Source organism: Symsagittifera roscoffensis, chromosome 2 (assembly GCF_963678635.1).
Source record: "Symsagittifera roscoffensis chromosome 2, txSymRosc1.1, whole genome shotgun sequence".
Lineage (NCBI taxonomy): Eukaryota > Metazoa > Xenacoelomorpha > Acoela > Convolutidae > Symsagittifera > Symsagittifera roscoffensis.
In genome coordinates, this window is record NC_087063.1 from 58,898,313 (window position 1) to 58,924,588 (window position 26,276).

The following is a 26,276-nucleotide window of genomic DNA, read 5'->3' on the forward strand; positions in this document are numbered from 1 at the left end:
TAAAACTAAGAGTAAAGAATGATAAGGAATTGGTGGGTACCGGAGAGCCTGTAAGATTCAGAACAGTTGTTGCCTACTATTAAGAGTATTTATTTCTCAGTCAGAGTGGAGAACAATTGTTGCAAGTGAGCGAGTTGCGCTGGAATCCGAGTTTAGTACCGGGTCAAACTCTTTGTGCCAGCGAGTTGCGTTTTAACCCGAGTTTAGTACCGGGTTGAATTAAATGCGTGAGCGAGTTGCGCTGCTGGAGTTGGCGAGTTTAGAATTACGTCAAGCGAAAATTGACAGGCGAGATAACGAAGTGATAAAACGGAAAAGGGAGAAAGTTTGCGGCCGTTAAGTAGAGTGAAATTCAACTTCATTCTTAAATTAGTTTTGATATACAAATTTAAACCACCTTGAAAAGATATTTCACCTGTGACCATTTATCGTGAAGTTATGGGGGTTTAAGGATTGACATTTTGGCCAACTTGGGATAATTAACGGGTGATATATATATATATATATATATATATATATATATATATATATGTATATATATATATATATCGCGCTATTGACGCGTAAGAGAAGATTTAATCCGTCTTAGAAAGCGTTCCAAATTGGTTGAAGGAAGCATATTTGCCATAATTGGTTTTTTACTAGGAGCTAAATTTTGTACTTTATATGGCGTGCGGGGGGATAATTTTCACAAAAAACCTCAATTTTTTTTCCAAAATATTTTTTTAAATTTTTTTTTACATTTAATTTTTTCAGGTTATTACTGCTCCATAGACCTTAAGAGGCAGTCGGAGCATTCTGGCCTTCGCCCTGATACGAGCAGTCTTGTTCTGATGTATGTTTGAATTGAATGATTTCTAGCTTTTAGTTTTTGAGTTAACGACCCTGTTGTTTCCCCAGAAAATTGCTTATAATTTACTTTAAGGCCATGTGTAGGCCTTCTCGTGTCGTTCCTGTATATGAACAGCAACTTTGTTGATCTAGCTAACTGCACATTAAAAATGCAAAACTAAATTATTTAGGGTCTTATACTACTTCGAAGCACAAGGTCAATTAACTCTACTTGAATTAAATTGTATTCTACTATATGAATGTACCTGTGAGTATGGGTTGATTGCACTTTTTGCATGTGGAGCAGTGGTTGTGTCGGAAGCAGTGATCACACACCTTGCCCCCGTCCTCCATCACAAAGTACTTCACATTCACCAACTCCTTCCCACAGTCCTATCAAACACACGGGAATTACTAAGGGTCAAAACTATACAGCATCAAAAGTAATCAAGTTCTAGGAAACAGTGGCAAACATCGTTGAACCAAAACTACAAAGTAAAAACAGAATAAGGCCGAGTCGGGGATGATTTGACTCCCTGGCCACCCAATGAGTCTCTTCATATAGTACCACATTATAACAATCTTTTTTGCTCAGCCAATCCCAAAATTTTGGTGCGAGTTTATGGCAACTTTGAGGAGACAGCGCGCGCTGTAAAATGAATTAATCAAAATTTTTCAAAATTACTATAAAACACGTCATCTTTTCTAGACATCTTCAAATGACATCTTTTTCAGTAAACAAGTAAACCAAGTTTTTGGCAACCAAATATCTGCGTTGCAAATGCTCGCAAAACTTGTTCATTTATAAATAGTTCCACACCCGGCAACCGTCCACATGTCTTGAGGCAGCCGGTGCACCATCCGCCCCTGCCTCTGCTCCGCCTGCTGCAGCCGCCGGTTCCTCATCCTGGATGCAATTGTAGGAGTGTTCTGGCTTGCCGGTTTTGTTCATGCGGTAGGAGGTCTTAATACTCTTGCCACAGTTGACACATCGGAAACAGTTCGGGTGGTAGGTCTTCTTGTCTCCTGTTGTAACTGTCTCACCTGTGATGACGTCACTGCATACCTAATCATAGATTTGTCGAAAACGTTTAAAAGTGCCGAAAATGTTGTTCCAACAAAAAGTTTCCAAATTTTGTCTCAACTTGTAGAGATTCTGCCAATCTCAGATGGATGTCTTAATGATTTTGCAGAATAGAGAGCTATAATATACCTCACACTTGGGAGCCATAGTGTTTGTGTAGCATGGCTTGCAGATGCGCTTGTGGTGTATGGTGAAGAAGGGTTTCCCTGCCAGCTTCTCCCCACAAGTCTCGCACGTGAAACACTTCGAGTGGTAAGTCTTCCCACCATTCTCCACTTTACTGTCTATCTTCAGCACAGCCTACGAAAAAAAATCAAAACTGTCAAAGACTTTTCAAAGTGATGAGTGTTGTGAAGAGTGCTTTAAAGACCTTTTTCGGAGTAAAGCTGTACAGGTGCGACCTTTATTTAGCTCTCCCTTTGTCGACTTTTTTTAACTCTCCCAAATCACACCCAAAAGACCCCATTTTGATCAAATTTTTCTGCGCCGCAGGCATAATTTTGAAAAAACAGGGCAAAAAAGGCCCCTTTAGAAAATTTTAGGTTCATTCAGTCAAAAATGGATTTCTCAAAACAGTACAAAAGGGAATCCCTTAGGGTCGGCAGGGGGTCGAATCTCTGAGCGGGATTTCAAGTTTTAAATAATTTAAATGCCAGATCTGCTGTAATAATGGCAAATTTTGGTTAAATAAAAGTAACATGAAAACTACTGCATGGCGCAGGGGTGCGAATTTCAAATGCCAGATCTCAAAACTAATTTTTACATCAATTTATGAAAACAAGAACAGATAAACTTAGTTTGAGAGCACTGTAAATTATATTCTAAATTACCTGCTCACAAACGCCGCAAGTTGCAGACATTTTTTTGACTTTTGGTGAACTTAGTTTTCCAAACTCAGGGATTGGTTGAAAAAATTGACGAGATTGGTTGCTTGGTTGACCGGAATAAAAAGATGAAACCTCTAAAAAATCACAGAAGTCAGGAATTGATCTTTTGTTCAAATTCAATTCAAAATTTTGTCATTTCGCGCCAAAAACGAATCAAGACCAGTCAGTCATTCACAATTAAAGTCATTAGTATTTTAGACACTAAAAGTTGAACTGAAAATTAAGGGAAGAATGATTTGTTCTTTTAAAACAGTAGAACCTTGATGAGTTGAAGTCCGGGGTGGCTTTCTCACTTTCTCATAGAGTATTTTCGGATATGGTACACCGTCTGTTCGTCTTGCTATCTTATTTTCGGCCGGATAGATTCGTGCAACTTCTTAGTTTTATACCAATTCAATTCTAATATTAATCTTATATCTCTTAGTCTCAACAGATCTAGAGTATAAGGGTTTTATTGCGAGGTTAGAATCGAGAAAGAGCAACTGTTTTGTTTGCGAAGTTAAATTCATTCTTCTCTGGCTGAAACTATAAATAGTTTCAGCCTTACAGTTTATTGTAAGTTTTAGTCATGGATCATGATTGGTTAGTTCCATGTATTTGACAGAGGTAATTATGATTGGATATAATAATTACTTGTTTTGAACTGGTTCCATTAAGCTGAATCTATAAAGCTTAGGGAAAAATTAATAGCAGAAAACTTGAAATTAAGTTAGCAAAGAAGAAGTTAAATTAGCGTCTACTAATCAAACTAAAACCATTTTAGCCAGCAGAATGCCATGTTTTTAAACCAGGCTTAAAATTTTTGTCACACGCGTTTTTGTTTCCAAAGACCGGTTAAAGCGTAGAAATCTTTTTTCTTTTCGTCCGGTTATTTCAAATTTTCAGTAAAAACAATTGGTTTTCTTTTCTCTTATCGTATTTTAGCCGATCTAACCTGACATTTTTTCATGGCAATTGACTTTGAATAGAAGAATTCAGTGTTTGTCAATCAAAAACGAAACAATGGTATGTTTATAATTTTCAGAAAACAAACTTTTTAAAATCATATACTTTTTTGTAACGGTTGTTATCGGATAATCAAAGAGTTTTACGTGCATGCCATATTTGGTTGTTTTGTTCCGCACTGTTCCAGGAACCTCTATGTACGCTCGTAGTAAGTTTAATAAAATATCTTATTACACTTCATCACCGATGATAAGGACTCAAAATTATACATCAAAGTTCAAAAACAATTAAAAGTTCTCTTCGTTTTGAGAAAAACTGTTTGTTTTGTTTCCATCTAGGCTCAAATTTTACGGTTAACGATGCAAACTACCAAGAGAAAAAGCTCACCCCAATCTTGTATTGCAAACTTTTTGAACCTAATTTGGTTTTTTATTCCGAATTTCAAAGGAAGTGACAGAATATTTTTGCTCGGGCAGGTTTTTTTCCTGACAAATTTCGACTTTTTAACTAGCCATTTTTGACGAAAGTTTGTCATATCATCTGAACTGCATTATTATGTTGAGCTCAAATTTCAAAAAAGTTTGTGAACCTGTGATCATTTTTCATTAAGTTATGGGCGTTTAAAGATTGTCAATTTGGCCAATTTGGAACAATTAACGCCAAATTTATGTCGCGCTATTCACGCGTATGCGGAGATTAATCCCTCTCAGAAACCATTCCAAATTGGACTTAGACATGCTATTTGGACTAATTTTGTTCCGACTTTCGATACGAAAGTGACGGAATATTTGTGCTCGGGGTGGGTTTTTTTCTTCAGACAAATTTCGACTTTTTAACTAGCCTTTTTTGACGGAATTTATTACATCATTCGAAAGGTATTGTTGTCCTGAGCTCAAATTTGAAAAGATATTTCACCAGTGATCATTTTTCGTAAAGTTACGGGGGTTTAAAGATTGCCATTTTGGCCAATTTGGGACAATTAACGCGCGATATATTTCGCGCTATTAACGCGTAAGCGGAGAGTTAATCCGTCTTAGAAATCATTCCAAATTGGTTAAAAGAAGCTTATTTGCCATAATTGGTTTGTTACAAGGAGCGAAATCTATCCTTTTGTACTTTGTATGGCGTGTGGGTAAAAAAATTCAAATTTTAGAAATGTTTTTTTTTTTATTTTGTTTTATTTCATTGAATTTTTAAATGTTATTACTGCTCCATTAACCTTAAAAGGCAGTTGGAACATTCAGGGCTTCGCCCTGATACGAGCAGTCTTGTTTGTTTTGTTTTTGACAAAATGTACTTTTTGATTTTTTTTGCCTGTGGAGGTATAATTTTCAAAAAAACGCAAACGGAAAAAAAAACATTAACTTTTTTTTTACAAATTTCATAAAGCAAACACTACACCATAGAATTTTAAAGGCAATGGGATCATCTTGGGCTTCGCACTGATACGAGCTGTTTTTGTATTTTATTGCCGAAGCCAGAAGCGGATTTAGATGGGGTGCAGACGCTTCTCCCTCAGGAATGCGATCCCTTGACGATCCAAAGGGCCCCATTTTTTGGCTAACCGGTTATAAAAATTTTCCAAAAGCAATTTTAACGCCAATATAACTTAAAAGTGTTAAGAAAAAGCGCAGGGCAAAAAAAGTTTTTAAAACCTCACAAAAAGTGCCTTTTTTTGCTTGTTTTTCCAAAAAATCGCCTGCGGCGCTGAAAAAATGCTGAACATGAGGAGCTTACAATGACTTAAACAGACTCAGGATAAACAATTCGGTCGGCTTCAAAAAAAAAGTCTACTGGTTTTTACTTACTCTGTTGTTTTTTTTTTCTGTCATCCGCGGTCCTCTCATCTACAGCGGGTCTCACAATCGGGAAGAACAGACTGTTTTTTTGAATGTTTAACTAAAGCTCTTGCAATTTTTTTTCAAAGAACATGAAGAAATCTTCTTCCCAATTGCAACTGAAGCAATAAAAAAATTACGAGGATTTGGTAACAGGCAGTAATGTAAGCTAGCTGTGTGCGAAATATTGATCATGGAGTACAGCAAGTTTCAAAGACCAGTAGTTTTTAACCTCTATTTTAGGGTTTTTTAATCAAAGCTTTGAATAATTTCATTTTTTGTTTCATAGTTTTTAGCTATCAAAACCGAGCTTTCAGTTTCTAGATGATATCAGTCCCATAAAAAATCAAAAATCTTCAGAATTGTTGCAAAAACACACTTGAAAATGCTAAGTGATGTCGACATTCACATGTAAAAAAATCATCAATCGTCAATCTCCGAACTCAAAACAGAATTTTTTCGGTTTGAAAAATTTGTAGATTTATTTTTTTGATTGAGATCCCAATTGAATTTGATAGCATTTGCATTACGAAAACAAAAGATTCTGACTAAACCGAATGGAAAAAAAAATAAAAAAAAATGAAAAAAAAATCAAAAAAATTGTTTTTGTCAATAAAATTTTTAATAATGGCAAGAAAAGCACTAAATACTGGTAAAAGAACTTTCACCATTAAAAATATTACAGAACGCTTCCAAAAAGCTCGAAATATTCTGAACTGTCGAAAAAAAATTCTGTGGAACTAAGCCAACAAAAATAAGCAGACAGACAATAATCTAAATGAGCGATAAACTTTCAGTTAGCAAAAACACAGGTTTCGACTGGAATGGAATTCCTCGGCTTTCTCGTCTAAAACATGGGTGTTGCGACAACTCAGAAGAAAGCTGAATCTTAAAAAAAGCAAGCTACGGAAATTAAGCCGACAAAACTAAACAGACGGACAATTTTCCGAAAATGTTTTAAAACACAAGTATGGAAAATTACAAGTTCCGGCCGCAATCAAAACGCCAACTTTTGCCGTTTAAGGCAGTTGTGCTTACCTCTAAGACGGATGCACTGAATTGCTGATTGAGTTTGCATTTGAATTTACAAATACCAAGTGGTATCAAAGCCAAAAAAAACCTGAGCAGAAACCCTTCATTTCGGAAAAAAATCATTCCAAAAACAATGGAAAGTTGCAAGTCCAATTTCACCACCACACACAAGCACAAAAAAATTTATCGGCTCTCAAACGACGCAATAGAGAGATATAAATTGTTTTATAATGAGTCAAAACCCAAGCCGAAAAAAAAGACCAAAAATAAGTTTTTAATACATTCAGTTGGCAAAATTGCAACCAACAAAAATAGATCGATTAAGCCGGCTAATCAAAGTGCTAGGATTCTCGAAATTTTTCTGTTGCATCAGAGAGGCACAGTTAAGAAATGAATCTAGGAGAAAAGTCCCGAAACAAAAAAAAATTAAGTGTAAATAATCTAGCAACCGATTGCAATACCCTTGGTTATCGCAACTGTAATAAAAATCACAAAATTAAAATTTCAAAATCATGCAGTCTATTAACAGTTTTCTTGGAGCAACATAAATATTTTTTTTTTTTTGTAAAATCGCAAAATCCAGTTCAAGATGGCTCAAGTCTACGTAACAGTGTTGATGAAGCACCTTTTTTTTTTACTAAATACTATTTTCAAAATACTTCCAGCAGAATTGAGGATAACGAATAATAACCTTCTGAACTATTTACTCGAGACAAAAAAATCGAGAAACGTCTTTTTTCTAGGAACACTCAGGGACTCAAAATCAAAAAATTTAAAGATAAAACCACAAAAATGCGCAAACAAAAAAACGCAGAGAATCAGTGGTATTAGGCTGCTGCTGCAATCGCGAAAAAAATTTTGCCTGTTAAGATCAGAGTGATCAAATTTTGCAAAAAAATCAAGGAAAAATAAGAGCGTGATTGTTACAGAAACACAAAGCGCTACCAGCTGACAGATGTCTCGGAACAGTTTATTAGTGATTTTTTGTAAATTTATAGGAGAAGGTAAATTTTATTGTTTCTAAAGGTAATCTTTCGTAGACATGTTTTATTATACAAAAAGTTTATGAATCCAACATTTTTGCAGAAAAAAAACATAAATGAATTGTTGCTGAAAATTGTTTGCTGAAGGTTGTCGCAATTGACAGGTACAAGAATTATTTAACAAAATCTTATTAATCGAGATGAATGTATGATTTGTAAGAACTTGTAGGAATTTGTAGGAATGGCAGATTATTGATGGTGGATTATAAGCGCAGGAAGACCAAATTATGATGTCGTAAATTAGTGCCAAAGGGGCAACCATTTGGTAGAAAAGGTGAAATTTTCGAAAAATATTGAGCCAGGAAAGCTGATGAAAAAGTTAAAATTTGAAAAAAAATACCAGTTTTTTTTTGCTTTTATTGGGGTAAAAATCAGAAGACAAGTTTCATTTTTCTGTGTGGTTAATTTCTCTATGAGGGCTAAAAACCAGATTTTTACCAAAAATACAAATATTTCAAAACTTTTGCAGGCTTCAAATAAATTGCAGCATGTTCTATAGGCTGAAAATTTTGTAAAACCATTTTTCGGTGCACAGCTATAAGTCACCCGAGGCCTTGAAAAGAAGTGGCCTACTTTGCTTTTTGTGAATTTTCCGGTTTTCTTTTGAACGCATGATTTTGAATTTACAATGACGTTTTTGAATCAAATCTTTCGATTGATGATGAATAAGGAATTTTTGTTCGGGCAGTTTGATTTGCTTATCGTTCTCATAACACCAAAAATCTATCTATTCAACAAAAATATCCTTGCCACGCTGGTGAATTTTCCCAAAATTTCGTAAAACACTGTTTGTATGCGTGTTTTACAATTTGTTAACCAGACTGCGTTTTCTCCTCTTCCACGTTTAAATTGGTGCCATCGTTGCCTTTAGAAGCAAAAACTGGTTATTTGACCCAAAAAGAGCTTTCAAAATTCGTAAATTAGTGTAGCTTTCAAAATTCTGTATTTTTTGAACGATTTTTGTGAGATCGCAACGAGACTTTTTTCGGTGGAACCAGGCGCGGATTTAGGGTTTTTTCGGAATGACAGATTATTGATGGTGGATTATAAGCGCAGGAAGATCAAAATATGATGTCGTAAAGTAGTGCCAAAAGGGCAAGCAACCATTTGGGTAGCAACCATTTAGGTGACATATTCCTCAAAAAACTCTCCCTCCTTAATCCGCTACAGCATAATTAGAACAATAAGAACAAATTTGTTTAAGTGTGATGTATTTTGAATTTAAGCGTTGTGTCTTTTTAGGTTGTTCGATAACTTTAAATCGTGACGCCTGCTCAGTTTGATTGGATTTTTTCAAATGAAAAAAAAAACCTTTTGATTATTTTGTTCGTTAGTACCAACGCTATTTTTTTCTTTTGATGCCCAAAAATTGTCAAAATATGTCATCCGGTCTATTAAGCCCTAGACCAGATAGCATTAAGGTTCGTTCGGTTATTACTAGTTAGCATATTTACCAGGCAAAAAAGGTGTGTCAAGCTATTCCTGTCTACACTCATAAATTTACATCGTTAAGTTATATTTGCAGGAAGAGCGTCTCGTTTTGCTGATGGTATCGACCATAAGTCCAGGCAGGACTTACTCACATCGCTTAGAACAAATAAATTTAATCCTCTTAAAAGCATCTGTTCAATTATTCAGCACAAGACAAAGAACAAATATTAAGTTCAAGAAATCGAATTTGTGCTTGTACGATATGGCTTATAAATTGGCGGTAGTTTACGGGGGCTGCGGAGCTTTAGGAAGAGTTTTTGTCTCCAAGCTTAAATTATCCGGAGCCTACGAGGTAATTTCAATCGACTTCACGCCGAGTGCAGAAGCTGACAACAATGTGCTAGTAACCGAGCTCTCTGATTGGTCGAGACAGAGCAGTGATGTGATTGGTCAATTGGACAAGGTGGTTGGGAAGCGCAGGAATATTGACTTGATTGCGTGTGTTGCGGGCGGATGGGCGGGAGGCAGCGCGGCTGAGTTGGACGTGGTGAAGAATAGTGATTTGATGTGGAAGCAAAGCGTGTGGTCGTCCCTCATATGTGCCCAGATCTGTAAGTAAATGTTGGAGGCATTTGAGAGGGGAACCGAACAACCAAAGATTGAAAAAAGTATACAAAATGTATCTTTTCTTATATTTTGGCCTTTTTTTCTCCTTTCACTAACATATATACCTTTGGGTTAAAGTTCATATGTGGGTTAAGTTTAAAGTTTATGCAATCAAGTGTGACAACGTAAATTGAAAAACCGTTCTGCTGCCTAATTTCGTCGGAACTTTGTCGTAAATGTCAGCCTGAGGCAGAGTGTTGAGGTGTTTTTTCATAAAACTTTTCACGAAACTTTTTAACTCTACCAAGATGATGATCCGATATTTTGCAAAACACGAAAAAGACTTTTTTTTAAGTTACTAACTAGTCAGAAACGTCAATCTTAAAAAAACCTGGACAAAACGCCGTTTATATAAATTTTTAGATGCATCCAATTAAAATGATTTAGATAATGTTCAACAGAAATAGGATGGTTTTTCATGCTTGCTCCCTCTCCAATTTAACTATACATTTTTTAACACATAATTCACTGTAAGATCTGATGTCGAAAAATATATTTGTGTCGAACAATAGTACAAATCAGGAGCTTATTGAATGGCGATGGTGTTGATTTTGCCCCTCGTTGCAGCTGTAATGAAAATAACCAATATCGAGTCTATGTAATTATTGTTATGTTTTTCATCCTTTGTCCTTCATTTTAGCATCCAAATGGTCGAATCCAGATGGAGGTCTCCTCCAGCTGACCGGCGCAGTGCCCTCTCTGGGTGGGACACCTGGCATGTTGGGCTATGGAATGGCCAAGGCAGCAGTCCACCAACTCACTCACAGTCTAGCAGCTCCAGGCTCTGGCATTCCCGAAGGTATCCAGAGTAACCACGCTCAAAAGTTTCCACAATATAGTTTTGAATAAGAATGAGCTTTTCTAAAGGTTTTTACCTTCTATATATCCTTACAAAGATTATTGCCATTTTTCCATTATATACTTAAGTTTCAATTTGAAACTACATTATTTCATGAGACGAAGTCCCTTTCCGTGTACGTCCCCACACTGAAAGTTTAAATCAGACAACTTAAAGGTTAATAAACTGGACTGCATGTCATCCCATAGTTTTTTTGACGTCAGAACTGTACGGAGAATCGGGTTCGAAAAATGTTTTTAGTGAAATTGACGTTTCAGGATCTTCAGTTGTGGCCATTCTTCCCGTAACTCTCGACACTCCCATGAACAGGAAATTCATGCCAGACGCTGACTTCACCAGCTGGACTAGTCTGGAGTTTGTGGTGGACACAGTCATGGCATGGCACGACCAGTCAGTTGATGCAAGACCCAAGAATGGTGCCTTAGTTCAGTTTGTAACCAAGGATGACGTAACTGATTTGATAATCGAGAAATAGATAAACTTGTAATTTTGTTGCTTATCCAGGTACACGAATGGCCAGATAGCTGAACGAAAATAGCTTGCTCACCAAACGAAAAAAGAATTAAAAGTGATTTTAATAAGAACAGCTGCTTGTTGTGCTAGAGGCGCCCATAATTCTCAACAGTTATCTTTACAAACAAAAAACTGGAGGAAATTGTTGATTTTGAAAAACTGTTTAAGTCCAGGTGTCATTAATAACGCTTCCATATTTTCAATCCAAAAAAGTAGCATGTAAAATGAGTAATCAAAATATTCCCAGTGTCGAGAAAAACTGGCCCAAAAGTTTCGAGTTTTGGTTCATTTTCAAGCGAGTAAAGTACGAGAGCAGATATTTTATAGAAGGATAGGAACATTTTAGTTTTATTGTGGTAAAAAATTTTCTGCGCGGTCTTGAGAATAAGAACTTCAACGATACAAAAACTATCTGCAAAAAAATGAACCCCTTTCCCTTCCTCAGGATTTTGACCCCCTATCGACCGAAAGGGTCCCTCATTTGGTACTTTCTAAGATATCCATTTTTGGATGATCGACTTAAAAATTTTTCTAAAGGCGCTTTTGACGCCGATATATACTAGTTAAAATTTTCCAAAAAGTGCCTAAAACGGCTTTTTGACCTGTTGTTTAAAAAATTCATGAAATTACGGTCAGCTTGTGTTCTGGGAGCGCTCGGGAACTCAATTTGATTGACCTAAAAAAGGTCGTCAAATATTATTTTAAATGTTTTGAACATCCGCCCCGTCGAAATGAGAAAAAAAAACGTTTATATTTAAAAGTGACTTTGGTGGCAACCAAATAATGAAAAAAAATATCATTCAAAGTATAATAACTGTGTGCCACTTAATGCTGATAAATTCTGATCAAAAATAATTTTGCCAATTATTCCTACTGCTAGTCTAAAACAAAAAAAAAGCAACTTTTGGAAAAACTTTAGAGGCCTTTGTGCAATGGCCAAAAATAGCATGAAATATCTGAAGTTGTAAGCATTTGAAAAAATTTTTGCGAAACTAAAAAGCTGTGAAAAAAATGACAGTTTTTTTAAATAAATTGTGGCAAAAGAAAACAGAATTACTTGAAAGTGGCCGACCCGTAATCCCTACCTAGCGCATCATCATAGGTCCTGTTGTCCTACAATTATAAAATTAAATGGAAAAGTTAGATACATGGGATTTCAATGTTTTTGCTCATTACGTTTTTGTTCAAATGTAGGAGGCGTCTTTTCAGCGGTCAAAAATCTAAACTTTTGGTCTAAATTTTGGTCTAAACACGAAAATTCGCCTTAAAATGCGCAAATAACTGGGACATAAAAAGCGCAAATAAAACGTAAAATTTTACATTGTACTCCAAAATATTAAGTTTTAAGTTTTTTTTAGCTTCTTGAAAACAAAACAAATCCTTCAAAACAAACAAAAAAGTTTTAGAATACAACGAAAAAAAATTTTTGACCTTTTTTTTGTTGTTCGATTTATTTTCGATAAAAACAAAAACCGTATATTACTCTCATTTTTCTAGGCTTTCGCTTAACTCCGTTCATACCAGAACGCACAAAAACAATTAATAATTTGCAAACAATTATTGTGGCAAGGATGAAGTACCTACCAGCTGATGCGTTGCGACATTCACTTATATGTGTCATACGGCGCAGTATCCGTATGCAAGGTAACGGTGATGTCCTCACTTAGTCTAGAATACTTCTGCTAAATGATACCTGTCAGTGCTCGTGAGTTATTTACGTTTTAGCTTGACACTCTCTCAAGTCCGTTATAAAGTTACGGTTGATATTATTTATTCTATCCAAAAACAGTTCTGAAATAATTCCATATCCATATCTAAAAACAATTTACAAGTGTCCTTAGATAGTTTCTAACTGATCTTGTTGTAGCATTTCTGAAGATATCCTAAGGCGCAGCGATCAGTCTTACAATCTGATGTTATAACAGACCTTTGATGCCAGTATTCTTGAGGAAAGTCTCTGCAGAAACTCCGTTTCCACGGGAAACATGGAAAAGCCAGTGTTTCTGGGCAATCTCACTCAACAAATGATGTGACCCAAACGTTCTATACCGCCAACAGAAACACCAGACTAATCAAATTAGAAACTACCACGAGAAACAGCAGCTATCTGAAGAGTCGCAGATGTGACGACTACATTTGAAACAAGAGACCCGAAATCGGTGCCAACACATTTCATTATGGGACAGATAATCGCTTAAAAACTAGGCTGATTTTGCTCGTGGCAATGAAGCAAAAAAGGTTCCTTTGACAGCATGCCCACACCAACCTCCAACCAAATCACGGCAAACTTCAAAGAGAAATACAGCTTATGCGAAAGGTTTTTTAAAAGAGAAAAAAACTACATCTTATAAAAATACAGTTTTCCAAGGCACAACAGGGCGACAAAGAAGGCCTCGAAGCCTTTTGTCTTTGTCTATCAGGGCAAGCAGCGACATGTGGGTGGAAATTATCAAACAAATTATACCGGATACCTTCTTCGCCAAAACGAAATTCTCTGATGTTCCGAGAAAACTTTGCATAAGATCAGGAGCCCTGCACGGGAAAGGATACAAAACAGCCAATATCTTACAAAAAAAACAAATTCGAAAGTGGAAACTTCAATCAAAACTTCTTCAAATTGAACCAAGAACCTACCATACTCATGTAATCAAAAAACAATATTCAGAACAGGATGAACCGTGCATTTCCTATCTCAGCGAATCAGAACCGCAGTAGCAACAATCCAAATCAGAACCAGAAACCTGATATCGGATTTCGAAATGTTTACTCCCTAACATATTGAGAAATTAGCAGCTGGAAACGGTAGCTGCGAATTTTGTGGCGAAAGAGAAAAACTTTGCAAAATGCAGAAATTCTGCAATGGCACATGAAAATAATCTCATATCTGTTCAAGAGGACGAAGAAACAACAGAACTTTAGAAACGACAAACAGCGAGCCAGGGTAGTCAGTCTTCAGTATAAAAGAAGTGCCAGTTCACGGGTGTTCGCGTAAATCTCCACAAATCGAATCGTAAAAATATCGACTTTCAAACAGTTGGAATGCAGAGCATTTTCTCGGCAAAATTAACTCTGGAAATCCATACTTTAAAAAACTTTCAAAACATGTTTCATCATCGGTAACATCGGCCATAAAAATCTGCATAACTCAAAGCAAGCTGCGAAAATGGCCACTCTTTGTCCTTGAGACAAATTGATCCTTTTAAAGGTCAGCCTTAATCAAGGCTGAACCAAATTAGAGCAAAAAGAAGGTTAAAATAGTTTTTATTGGGGGGGGGGGGTGTTCGAACCTGGTTACGGAGCGTCCCATCAAATTCGGGGCAAATTTGAGTTCTAGAAAGAAATGACCTAGGCGGGATTCGAACCGGCGCCGATCCCGCCAGGACGCACCCTGTATACGCTCTGCTACTGTCCCTATATGAATTTACACTTTGGTTCAATTTATGCTCTCATGCATTTATACTCTCGCTTACATTTGCGCTGCAACATCCCCCATCCCTAAACAAAGAAGAACGGGAGGGAGCTTTACGGTCGGGCGCGTCAGTTCGCTCGTATCGGTCTTTATGTCGGCGGATCTCGAGCATCCGTCCTTGCCGTAGTGCAATCTAATGATATGTGCGAGTGGATAATGTCCACGTGGAGTGTCAGGCTCTATGACCTAAACCAAGTCACTGGCTTTCAACTTAAAGTCTGACTGGTCTTGCCACTTTGCCCTCCTATTGAGGGAAGGAACGTATTTCCGCATCCACCTTGTCCATATTGGGTTAGCGTATGATTGCGCTCTGGCGAACCACTTCTTATGGTCGAAGTTTTCTTCGAAACTTAGAGACGGAAAACTCGCTGCGTGTTGACTAAGGATAAAATGATTCGTAGCCAACGCCTCTAGATCTAGCGGATTGGAACTTACGGCTGTTATCGGTCTAGCGTTAAGTGATTGCTCAACAAGGTACAGCGTGGTTCTTAGAACCTTCTCAGTTACTCTTATATTGCCTAGGATGTCATACAAAACACGCTTGACACTCCGAACTAATCGCTTACAGGAGCCACCATGGTGCGGTACGCTGGGTGGATTGAATTTCCACTTGATCCCTCTCTGGACAAAAACAGCGGGTGCGAGTTGTTCCAACTCTCAACGCAAGCTAAGAGCTCTTTCTGAGCGCCAACAAAGTTCGTGCCGTTGTCGGACATGATGGTAGTTGGAGTACCGCGACGTGCAATAAATCTCTCCACGCCCATAACACAAGAGCTTGTGTCGAGAGAGGGGACCTATTCAGTGTGCACTGCTCTAGTGGTGAGACAGGTGAACAAAAAACCCCACCCCTTTTCTGTACTTCTCCGGATTGGAACTAGGAACGGCCCAAATTAGTCGAAACCTGTGTTAGAGAAAGGAGGTTGCTTGTAACCCAGCCTTTCAATGGGCAGATCAGCCATCATATGAGTTACGGTTTGCGCTTTGCACTTTCGGCACGCAACGCAAGTATTTTCAATGTTTCGCAGAAACCACCGCAAAATTATTACAGCGCATTTCAAATTAACCACCGCACGCATGTAATCCAGGCCTTGATGGAAGTTCCTAACATGCAAGTGTTTAACCAATAACCGAACAATCGCGTGACGTGCATCAAGTATAATTGGATGCTTGCAATCGAAATCGGAATCAACCAAGCGGCTAATGCGACCAGTCGAGCGAAGGATGTCAGCTGGTCCAATGAATGGCGAATACTTGGCGATCCGACTAATCCTCGTGATAACTTTACCGGATCTTAGTAGTTTTAGCTCGCTAGGGAATGTCTCACACTAGGACAGGTAAATGAGCTTCTGTTCAGCAATTTACATTTCACACGGGTCGGTAATTTCTATTACATTCGACCGGAAATGTTTATGGTATGGCAGCCATCTTAACAAAAATGCTACTGTGCGTTTGCATTTTACAATTGAATTGAATCTCTCCCATTTTACGATGGGAAGATTTTTTTCTGTCAAAAGATCGACGACGAAATTTGACGAATTTTTCAGACAAACGTCGATATCACATGATGGTCTTTTGAGTCTTATTTTTATCAATAACCTTTGTATCGGTCTTGAACGGCCGATCAGTCGTCCTCAGTATACCAGGGCTGTTAAACCAGCTGCTTTCCGAAGAAATCCCTCGTGTATCGGTATCAGCTGGGTTATCAGCGCTAAGTATGTGATGCCAATGATCAGTGGTGGTAGACTCCAGAATTTCATCAGTGCGGTTACCAACATGAATGGGTAATTTATTACAGGAGTTAAGCCACTGAAGAACAGTGGTACTATCTGTCCACATGAAAATATCCGTAACTTTGAAAATAAGATCTTTCAAAATTTCTTCTTTTAAGCGGATTGCAAGAAGAGCCGCTTGATGCTCTAACTTTGTAATAGAAAGCGTTTTCATAGGCGCAACGGGGGCTTTGCCAAAAACAAAGGCTACTTCGGTCTGATGCGAGCTAGCGAGTCGCGCACGAAGGAAAGCGACGGCACAGCAAAAATCCTGCGAACTATCACCGAACATGTGAAGTTCTATTCGGTCGAAAGTATCAGTGAAGTGGCTACGAGGTTTTGTCAGAGAACCTAACAAATGAAGACCTGAGTGCCACTCAAGGAGCTGCTTTTAAATTTCCTCTGGCAGATCATCGTCCTATTTTTGACTGCTGATATCTTTTAATAGAAGGCGAGCCTTCACCGTATACGGAGCCACAAGTACAATTGGATCAAAAACAGAGGAAACGAAACTCAACATGGTACGCTGGGTGATTGCTTTGTCTAGTGGACGATCAACCCCTCATCTAACAACTAAGGTGTTTTTTATGTGATCCCACTTAAGCCCGAGAAAAAGCGATGATTGGTCTGGACTGGTACAAACATCTTTAACAGAGGAATTGGACTCACGGTTGTCCGGATCAAGGGCGGTTGTTACATCGGGCACGTTGCTGACAAATTTTGTTATATGAAACCCACCTAGTTTAGGCAACGAGACTATATCCCTCCCTAATCTCAAAGGGTCATCCCTGTTTTGAAAAGAATCCAGATAATCATCCATATAAAACTTCTGGACAACAGCCGAAGCAGCTTCGGGGTACTCAGCTTGATTATCCGATGTAGTCTTCTGCAAAGCAAAATTCGCACAAGTCGGCGAGTCACGGGCACCAAAAATGTGACGCGTATATTGGTGAACTACCACACCTGATGTGGGGTCCTCCCGCCACAAAAAAAACGAAGAGAAGGTTGATCTTCTTCACGGACTCCAATTTATAAAAACATCCCTTCAAGGTCGGCTGAAACGGCGTATTTATGCTGACGGAATCTTAAAAGTACAAGTATGAGGTTTTGAAGGAGATCCGGTCCAACCAACAGAGGTTTATTCAAGGAATCGCCATGACACTTCGATGCCTCATTGAGGACTCGGCGCACCTTACCGGGTTTGTTCGGGTTCAACACCGGGTGATGCGGGAGATACCACTCACGATCAGCTCGTGATTTGGGTTCGTGTGCCTTAACGGTTATGACATATCCTTTTTGTAAATCTTCTCTAATTGTTTCGGCGTACTTCTGACGGAGCGATGGATCCTTATCTAGCCTTTTTTCCAAAGACTTTGATTGAGCTAAGGAGAAAAAATAGTTATTTGGTAAAGTACTTTCTTTGCTACAATGTACCTCTCACCATTGTGAAAGGTGTCATTTTTTCAAAACGGACAAAGCGCGTTTGTCGGCGGCGGAACGGGCATCTACTTGCTTGAAGGCTCCATATGACTCCACTCATACCAAGTTTTAATTTGGTCCGTAAGAGACATGTCTTCGACAAGACACTTAAAGCAAGACGAGTTCGACTTAAAGGACGGCGGTAACGGACCACTTAAAACCCAACCTATCGGAAGGCGTACGGCGCACGGTAAAATATAGTCCTCCTCCAAAAGGTACTCGACGGGTCTTATGGCATGGTAGAAATCCTGTCCAATAATTATTTCGACTTCCTTATACTTATAATTTATAGGTTTTATCGGAGCCAACTGCGGATATTTTCCCTGTAATTCAGGAATACTTATGCTATCCGATCCAATACGAATATGATCCTTAACATAAGCTCGAAAAGAAAACAAAAATTAACTACTATTTGTCTTGGCGGAAACTTGAAAACTTACTTGATGAGTGTTCATCAAGCTCGTGGAACTGAATCCATTTATGGTGAGGTTAACGGGAGTGCCAACCAAATGGAGACGTTTTACGAGATCGGCGGATACCCATGAGTGCGTGGAAGCACTATCGCAAAGAGCTAGGGCAATAGTAATTGTCGCATCCGAAGAGACGCCGCGTGATGCAACTGGCAGGAGGCCTTTAGTTGACTCCTGGCTATGAATATCGCCGATGGCAGCGTTAGTTCACACATATTTAGTGTTTGCGTTACCTGACGACGGGTGAATTTTTAGTATCCTTAGGAGGAAAAAAAAATTTCAGCTCCATGTAAGAGCACGCTGTGCATGCTTCCACAATCTGGCTTGGGGCACTTTCGTGCTTTGCTACAATTACGAATACTGTAAATGCTCTGAAAACTCACAAAACAAAGTTTTTGTTCGGCTACATGTTTCGGCCGTTGCGTAGCGTTTTTCTCCTTGAATACGGCGCAATTCCGAAGAGCGTGTTGACCTTTACATACAGAACATGGAAGGAATTTTGGTTTTTCCTTGTTCTTATCACTTACCTTTGCGTTACTAGCAACTACTTTTGTACCTACTTTTTGCTTCACTTGATCTTCAGACTTAACCTTAGAATTGATTGTTTTTAACCTCTCATGACCTTCCGCTTTTTCTTTAAGCCATTCGTTGAAATCTAGTAGAGTTGGTCGAAGCCATTGGCGTCTTACGGTTTGCATTGACCATGCCTGCTTAAGGTTTGGGAGAAGCTTACTCACAGCTTGATTCAGTAAGTTAACACTTTTCATGTCGTCGTTAAAAGATAGAGACTTGAATACGGCAACAAGTCCAGAAACTGTAGAGGAAACGTTTACCCACTACGAGCGTTTTCAGATAGGTAAGACTTTCATCGTCACTGAGTATGGCTGAATCGACCGTCGATACGAACTGCCCAAACGATTCATGCCAATTAAGAGGGTTGCCATCGAACTGGGTCAGCTTCCACTCAGGGAGATGATCTTTTCGGCTGTGCATGAGTATATTAACCAACTCTCGTGTCGAAAGTGGACGCTCGACGTCTGCACCAGGTGAATTTTCGGGAAATGGCGCTGGGTAACTCGAAGAGTTATTGTGACAATCACGAACGAACGGTTGATTAGCATATGAAAAGTTTTCAGGCTGCGCAAAGAACACAGTCCCTCTCCTTGTATAAGGGCCAAACCTATTCGGAGGAACAATCGGAGTTACTGCGGAAAAAACATTTGTCAAGAGAACGTAGTGTTGTTGAGCTGACATTAAAGGTGCAGCAACAGCTGGTCTCCATAATCTACTATAAGGCTTATAGTGGTCACTTAAAAAGTTATAACTACTAACGGAAACACCCATATGTTGTTGTGATGGGATTACAGGTGCTTGTTAGCCAGCTACTACTGATCCTGTAGTGTGATGACTGATTAATTGCTGTTGATTCAGGAACGAACGGTGATTCAGGAACGAACGGAAGGAACGTCTGCAGATGTTGTCGGAACAAAAAAGTTTTCAGTAGTTACCGGGACTACTGCTACTGACCCTGTGTTTGGATTACCTAGCCCTGGATGAGTGGACAAAAAAGTTTGCTGAGGCAAATTATTAGAAACAGGTTGAATGACCTGCTGTAACCCTACTGGATTAATAACGAAAATCTGCGATTGGACCGAAGTCGATAAATTATGTCGTTGTCCCTGAATATGGTTGCTGAAATACAACCCCGGATCACTAGAAGCTGCCTTGCCATTATTCACTCAAGTAACCCTTGATGAGATCATGTAATTTGTTTATGCAGGATACGTTTTCTCAGGAACTGTTGAACGAACGTGCTGCTCTTGATTTGTAACTACATTGTGGTCAACATATTCGACTCAGTGACGCGTACGATCCTTTTCGTCTTTTGTTAGCTGTGGAGAGATTTGAGTTAAACCTTTTTCCTCAGCATTCTCGCTGATTTCCACCAACTCATCTTCTAACTCAAGCCCTTTGAACTCAATTTCTGCCAATTTTTTCATGTGTTCCTCAGCCAATTCTTCCAACTCTAAACTGCTTTGTTGTTTTTAAAAATTTTGTTTCATATTGTTTTGCTGCTCTTTCAGTCTTAATGACACCTTTGCTTGCCTCTCAAGTTCATCTTGTGATTTCATTAAAATCATTAAATCGTGCTTTTTTCTCAGAAAGTGTTTTCGACGGAGAGGCATATAACGACTAGATTTCTGAGAACCCGATTGCTGATGTCGGCTGCATCGGTGTGACAACTTAGAGCGGGTATCTGTTTTATGCGACTGTGGTTTTTCACTTTTTTCGGAAAGATGAGAAATTTTGGAGCTGCTATCTATGTTGTCCGGCTCTGTTACTGCCTCAAAACTTTTTTTAAATGTGATAGCTGCCTGTAAAACTTTATCGTTGCTTTGAGTCAACTTATGAAACCACATATTCTGTGCCGGTATCAATTCGTCGGGGTTGGCACTTTTTGCAGCCATATCAATCAACTCATTATTTACCTCGACCGCTTGTTTTTTATAGTTCCTACATTTTTCAATATAGGTATCAATTTTTGAGCAACGACTCTGACTCTCTATGTATTCCAAAATTATTCCTGGCATTAATAAAGTTCGTTTTTAAGATTGCTACGTTTCTCAAACTACCTCTTAATTTTCTTCCGAAATTTAACTTCCATGCTTAGTAATTTCAGAAATAAACTACTCTCAGAAAAAACTTTATTTTTGCTTAAGCAAATCCCCACAATACTCTAATACGTCAATAAATTACAAGGGGGAATAGCTTGAAGTTTTAACGCTTTAACTCTAATGTGAATCGCCCTACGATTTTTAGGCGACAAACGATTCCGCTTCTTCTTAGCTTTCAGTATACTTAGGTCAGCACTGTATCGTCTAAATAACAACAGAGTCTGCAACTCAAGGGAAGGGGTTTGGTGCAGTTTTTTATACTTTTCGATAAGTGTTTGGTCTTTGGCCTTTCGCTTTGAGAAAAAATCCTCAACTATGTTAAGAACGAGAATACCTGTCTTTTCAACTCTTTTTCTATATTGTCCGTCCCGTTGCGGCGACAGTATACATTAGCGGATATATTCTACTTGTATCTCAAAAGAAGCTCTATTTGTATCTCTTGTATCTCTTAAGTTGGTCAGTACTCAAACTACGGTTGTTGTTACTACGGTGCTTACTAATGGAGTTATTTATGGCGTCGTGCCAAATAACTAGATCTTTCCGATTCGACAAAAAAGGATGCAGATAGTATTGGTTAGTTTTCTGCGATTCCCTGGTGTTAAAGTTAAAGCTTAAACCGGGCTTTGTCAAACAAGTCTCTTTCACGCGCTTTTGCGACGCTGCGGATAGTTCACGGAGCGCGTGGTCTAGAGAATTGGACCCTAGTATGAACACCATAAGCTAAGAGCCGTTATTCGTGGCGGTAGTTACCATGGGGTTGGGAATTAAGTAGGTCGGTTGAACTCCAACAACCACGCCGAGGAAACCTGAGGATGAACAAAATCAATTTAACCTACTTAGTATCACCGTAGCTGACCGCTTAACCTTACTGTGACAAAACAGAGTCAATGCGTGAGCGGGTAAACAGGTGCGTTGGAGAGGGCAACTTAAGTTTTAGTTAACCAACAAGGTGGGGAATCAGGCAAGTTGGTTGAATTCCAACTACCACGCGGAAGAAAACTGAGGATGAAAAAACTCAACTTACCTTGCCTGATATCGCCTGCCCAGACCACTTAACATAAGTTGGAACCGGATAAATGAGCGAACTTGGGAATTTTATGACGTTGTTTTCAACAATTTTTGATTTTTGTCTGGTTTTAACAACCTTAAAGTAACGATTATCAAAAATTTTCTATAGAATTGACGCTTGGAGGGTTGGCGTCCGAAATTTATCCGAAAAATGATCTAGTACCCTTGTCAATGTTCCGTTTTTCTGGATCTTCACAATTACTAAAAAATTCGTAGTAGCGGAAAATTACCACTTGTAGCTTGCTTTGAGTTGGGATACAAAATAAGACATCTCATGTAATTTTATTGCAAAGAAAATTTATGAAAACTAGACGAGTCTTACAGTTTTTGACAGTTTTTGGAGATTGGCGTCACCGGTTTACTGGAGGAACTGAGCTCCTTGAAGGCAGGTCCTTGCTCTGGTGATAACACTTGTGTGACTAGAAGTTAGTCTTCGTTGTAGTCACAGGCGGACTGGACTTCAAGGACAGCGATTGCGAAATCTGCTCAGGGTTTGAGATAATGAGACAATTTGCGCTGCAACAGACCCAAACTGAATGATTACACTTTTTTGGTCGGTTCTTGAGAAAAGAGGTTAAATCAGTCCGACTCTAACTTCAAGCCACGCAAAAAAAGCAAGAATGTTTCTGCTTAACTGGCCTGAAATTGACTGTGCTTTTTGGTGAACAGCGAGCGTTTATCTAGTTGGGGTTTTCTTTCTTTCTTTCAAACCAAGAAGCTTGCAGTTTGGTTCTCTGTCCGACTGTTAATCCTGCTGTTTCTCTGACTTGTATATTGGCAGTCTTGCTTCAGTTGTGCTGTGCTTCTTTTCTTTGAGATTGGATTAGATCCTTTCGGCCGATTAGGTTCACCTTGCTTTTTAATAATAGCTCATCTGTGCCTTCTTTAGAATTTGACCAGGAATTGTTGGCGGATCCTTTTGCTTTCCATTCAATTTTTTTCGGCTTCAAACTGCTTGATGGGATTCTCAATCGGTTCTCAAGATTATTCGTCGCGAGTGGGCAGAATAAATAAAAAAGACTAAGGTACAATTTTGGATCAGTTGGATTTAATCAGCACGAAACGAGCCAATTATTTATTAAGTTTATCACATCAGTTTGGCTAAGTTCGGATCTCTTGTGCAATTTCGTGAATAACTTCGGACTTCGTGTCCCTTGTGGGGCGCCAAAATGTGCGTGTAAATCTCCATAAATCGAATCGTAAAATATCGACTATCACACAGTTGAATTACAGCGCGTTTTCTCGGCAAAATTTACTCTGGAAATCCATAATTTAAACAATTTTTAAAACGCATATCATCGGTAACAACGGCCATAAACATCTGCACAACTCAAAGCAAGCTGCTAAAATGGCCAATATTTGTCCTTGAGACAAACTGCTCTTTTTAAAGGTCAGCCTTAATCAAGGCTGAACCAAATTAGAGCAAAAAAAATGGCTAAAATAGTTTTTTTTGGGAGGGGGGTTCGAACCTGGTTATTGAGCGTCCCATCAAATTCGGGGCAAATTTGAGTTCTAGAAAGGAAATGACTTAGGCGGGATTCGAACCGGCGCTGATCCCACCGGGAAGCACCCTGTATACGCTCGGCTACTGTCCCTATATGGATTTATATTTTGGTTCAATTTATACTCTCATGCATTTATACTTTCGCTTACATTTGCGCTGCAACAACGGGAGTTCAGTAAATGACCAGGAAAAATCAATGCAGAGATGCGCAAAACGAAAAGTGCTTATGAGCCTTAATTCGGGTAAAGAGTGCTCTATTTAATACGACTGCTGACGGCGGAAGTCCAGCAATATTTGTCAAAAATAAACAGCGGATATGCTTTTGCTGAAGGAGCCGCTTGCAAAAAACAAATCGAGAAAGACCAGTCAACCCCCCGTCCGTCATATGTTGATTACAACTACAGGCGCAAAATATTGATTGGATTTTTTTATTTATTAGGCATCAATTTGAACTTTTAGATGAAGGAAAATGCAAAAAATTCCATATCAGAAAACAGAAATTGCTGTCTCCTAGGCTTAGGTTTACAGCCCGAATTTCGTATTTTAACTAAACAACTGAAATCACCTAACCTTGTAGCTACTATGAACCCGAAGAAGAGGTAGAATCAACAGCCTCAAGATCGTGGAAGGAGTATTTCGTCAAAAATCATGAGCTTTTTACAGTTTTGAAATCTCAAGAAACTCTCATTCAAGAAAAAACCAGGCGAATCCCGATCCAAATCAAACAGAAGACAAAAGCTGAAATCCACAAGTTGAGTAAGGTTGGTCACACTGTAAAAATAGATAAATGTACCAGTGACCATTTTGTAGTGACTATTTTAACGGCGAAAAAGACGGATCATTGTAATTAGCAATGGAGGCCAAGCCGATGAACAAATAAAATTTTGAAAATCATTTTCAATTGGGCAATCCACTTGTACCTTTAGATTCTGCAGCACAAAAGATCACTCTAGATTTAAAGCAGGCGTTCAGTCAATTAAGCCTAGGTGAAACGACAAAGAAGCATTGTACTTTCAATATCGTTTGCAGGGATCACAGAGGCACCTATAGACTCAAAACATATAAATGGACTGACGGACAAGCTAAAGAAGTTCCAAAAGGCAATGGACGATACATTCGCTGGTATTCCTGAATTATTTTGCTTGTTAGATGATAGTTCGATTGTATCTAAAGGAGATGGGTCTGATCATAACAAACTCGTAGAAGGAGGACCACAGAAAACGAAAGCACTAAATCTCTGCAAATTGGAATTTTCCAAAAAATCTTGCACTTGGTTAGATTTTGAAATTGAGTCAATAGCCATCAGACCGAAACATTGAAAAATAGGAGCGATTTTGAATTTATCACCATCGGAGACATTGAAGCAATTAAGGTCACTTATGGGTGTAATTAACCGTCTTCCCGTTAATTTTCGAGCCTCCAAGAAACAACTGAAGCGTTAAGAGCACTGTTCAACCTAAGCAACAAAACTAAATTCGCTTGGAGAGAACCTCAAGAATAGGCACTCAAACCATAATTACAAAACTTTTGCAGATTTAAGCAAAACATGTCATTATAACCAATCAAGAAACTCAAACTTTTAATTAAGGCGCCACCCATGACGGCTTACGTGCCGCACTAGAGCAGGAAATTGAACATGGGATTTGAGATAACGGTAACATCCAAGATTAACATCCATATTTTTTCCAGCACAATTTTCTTGCGGTAGTATGGTCTTGCGAGTTTTTTTGTAACTTTATGTTGGGCAATCAATTCCATAATTTGACTGACCACCCACTTAGAAATTGTTTCTACAATAACCAAGTTTTGAGGAAATCAGACATAACAATCAAGACTAAAAAACACCACAAGAGTCCCACATACATGATCTCACAATTTCTAATCAATTATAAAAATTTATGCGCAGAATTCAGCCGATCAGAATGCAGTATTGCTTCATCCACTCAAAATTACTAAAATTGTTTGTCTCCAACCGTGCAGTCTATAATGATCCGTATACCTATAATTCTTTTTTTTTCAACAAATCAGTCAATTTAAGTAAATGTCAAATCAATTTGGCCAAAATTGTATCCGACTTTAACAAACATTTTCAATTCCAATTCATCAGAAAAATTTTCGTTCCGCCAAGCAATTTCAATTCTAAAGCGTCATTTAACAAATTGCTATCAGAAAATAAGTCCAAATAATTTTCCACTAATTTTGCGATCAGCTAAAACGTTAGGGAAAATAGAGCAAACGGTTATCAGAATCAATGTTGGCAAAGAACGTAAAACAGTTAGCAAAAGTGTCCTCGAAAAGGAAGTTGAAATCAAAAAAAAGTTATGCAAAAAATCTAACGATTTTGAGACTAGAGAGATCACAAAAAGCGTCAAATTAAATTACATGATCAATAAAGTTGACAAGATCACAGTAGGGAACAGTGTGTCAAAGTATCGAAATAAGTATCAGTCCTCAAAGACACCAAGTTGTTGGGAGAATGAACATCAGAAGACAGTCAACTAGCAACACTCAGGAAATGTAATCTGGCCAAAGACAGAGAGGAATTTTGGATTGGGCGTTTTTTTGGCAGGATTCCGGGATGACGCCACTGTGATAAATTACTGTGTCATCATTGAAAATAGTGGCAATCCCAATAAATTTGAGAAAGGCACTCATGAAAGGACTACATCGCACAAAATCCGCAAGGAAAATTATGATCGGCACGGCAGTACAT

General features: G+C 38.4%; 3 protein-coding genes across 3 annotated transcripts in view; 1 reads left to right on the forward strand and 2 right to left on the reverse strand.

The window, feature by feature from the left end:
• LOC134839416 (uncharacterized) overlaps positions 1-26,276 on the reverse strand; it is a 541,178-nt gene that overhangs the window by 177,246 nt on the left and 337,656 nt on the right. The window lies entirely within an intron of this gene.
• LOC134839894 (filamin-binding LIM protein 1-like) lies at positions 1,634-2,775 on the reverse strand. The gene is made up of 3 exons (XM_063855521.1): positions 2,746-2,775; positions 2,045-2,215; positions 1,634-1,897 (listed from the first exon to the last, which is right to left on the reverse strand). The coding sequence occupies exons 1-3, from the start codon at positions 2,773-2,775 to the stop codon at positions 1,634-1,636; spliced, it is 465 nt and encodes a 154-aa protein (XP_063711591.1).
• LOC134839619 (dihydropteridine reductase-like) lies at positions 9,263-11,399 on the forward strand. The gene is made up of 3 exons (XM_063855230.1): positions 9,263-9,702; positions 10,398-10,556; positions 10,874-11,399. The coding sequence occupies exons 1-3, from the start codon at positions 9,354-9,356 to the stop codon at positions 11,089-11,091; spliced, it is 726 nt and encodes a 241-aa protein (XP_063711300.1). The 5' UTR covers positions 9,263-9,353; the 3' UTR covers positions 11,092-11,399.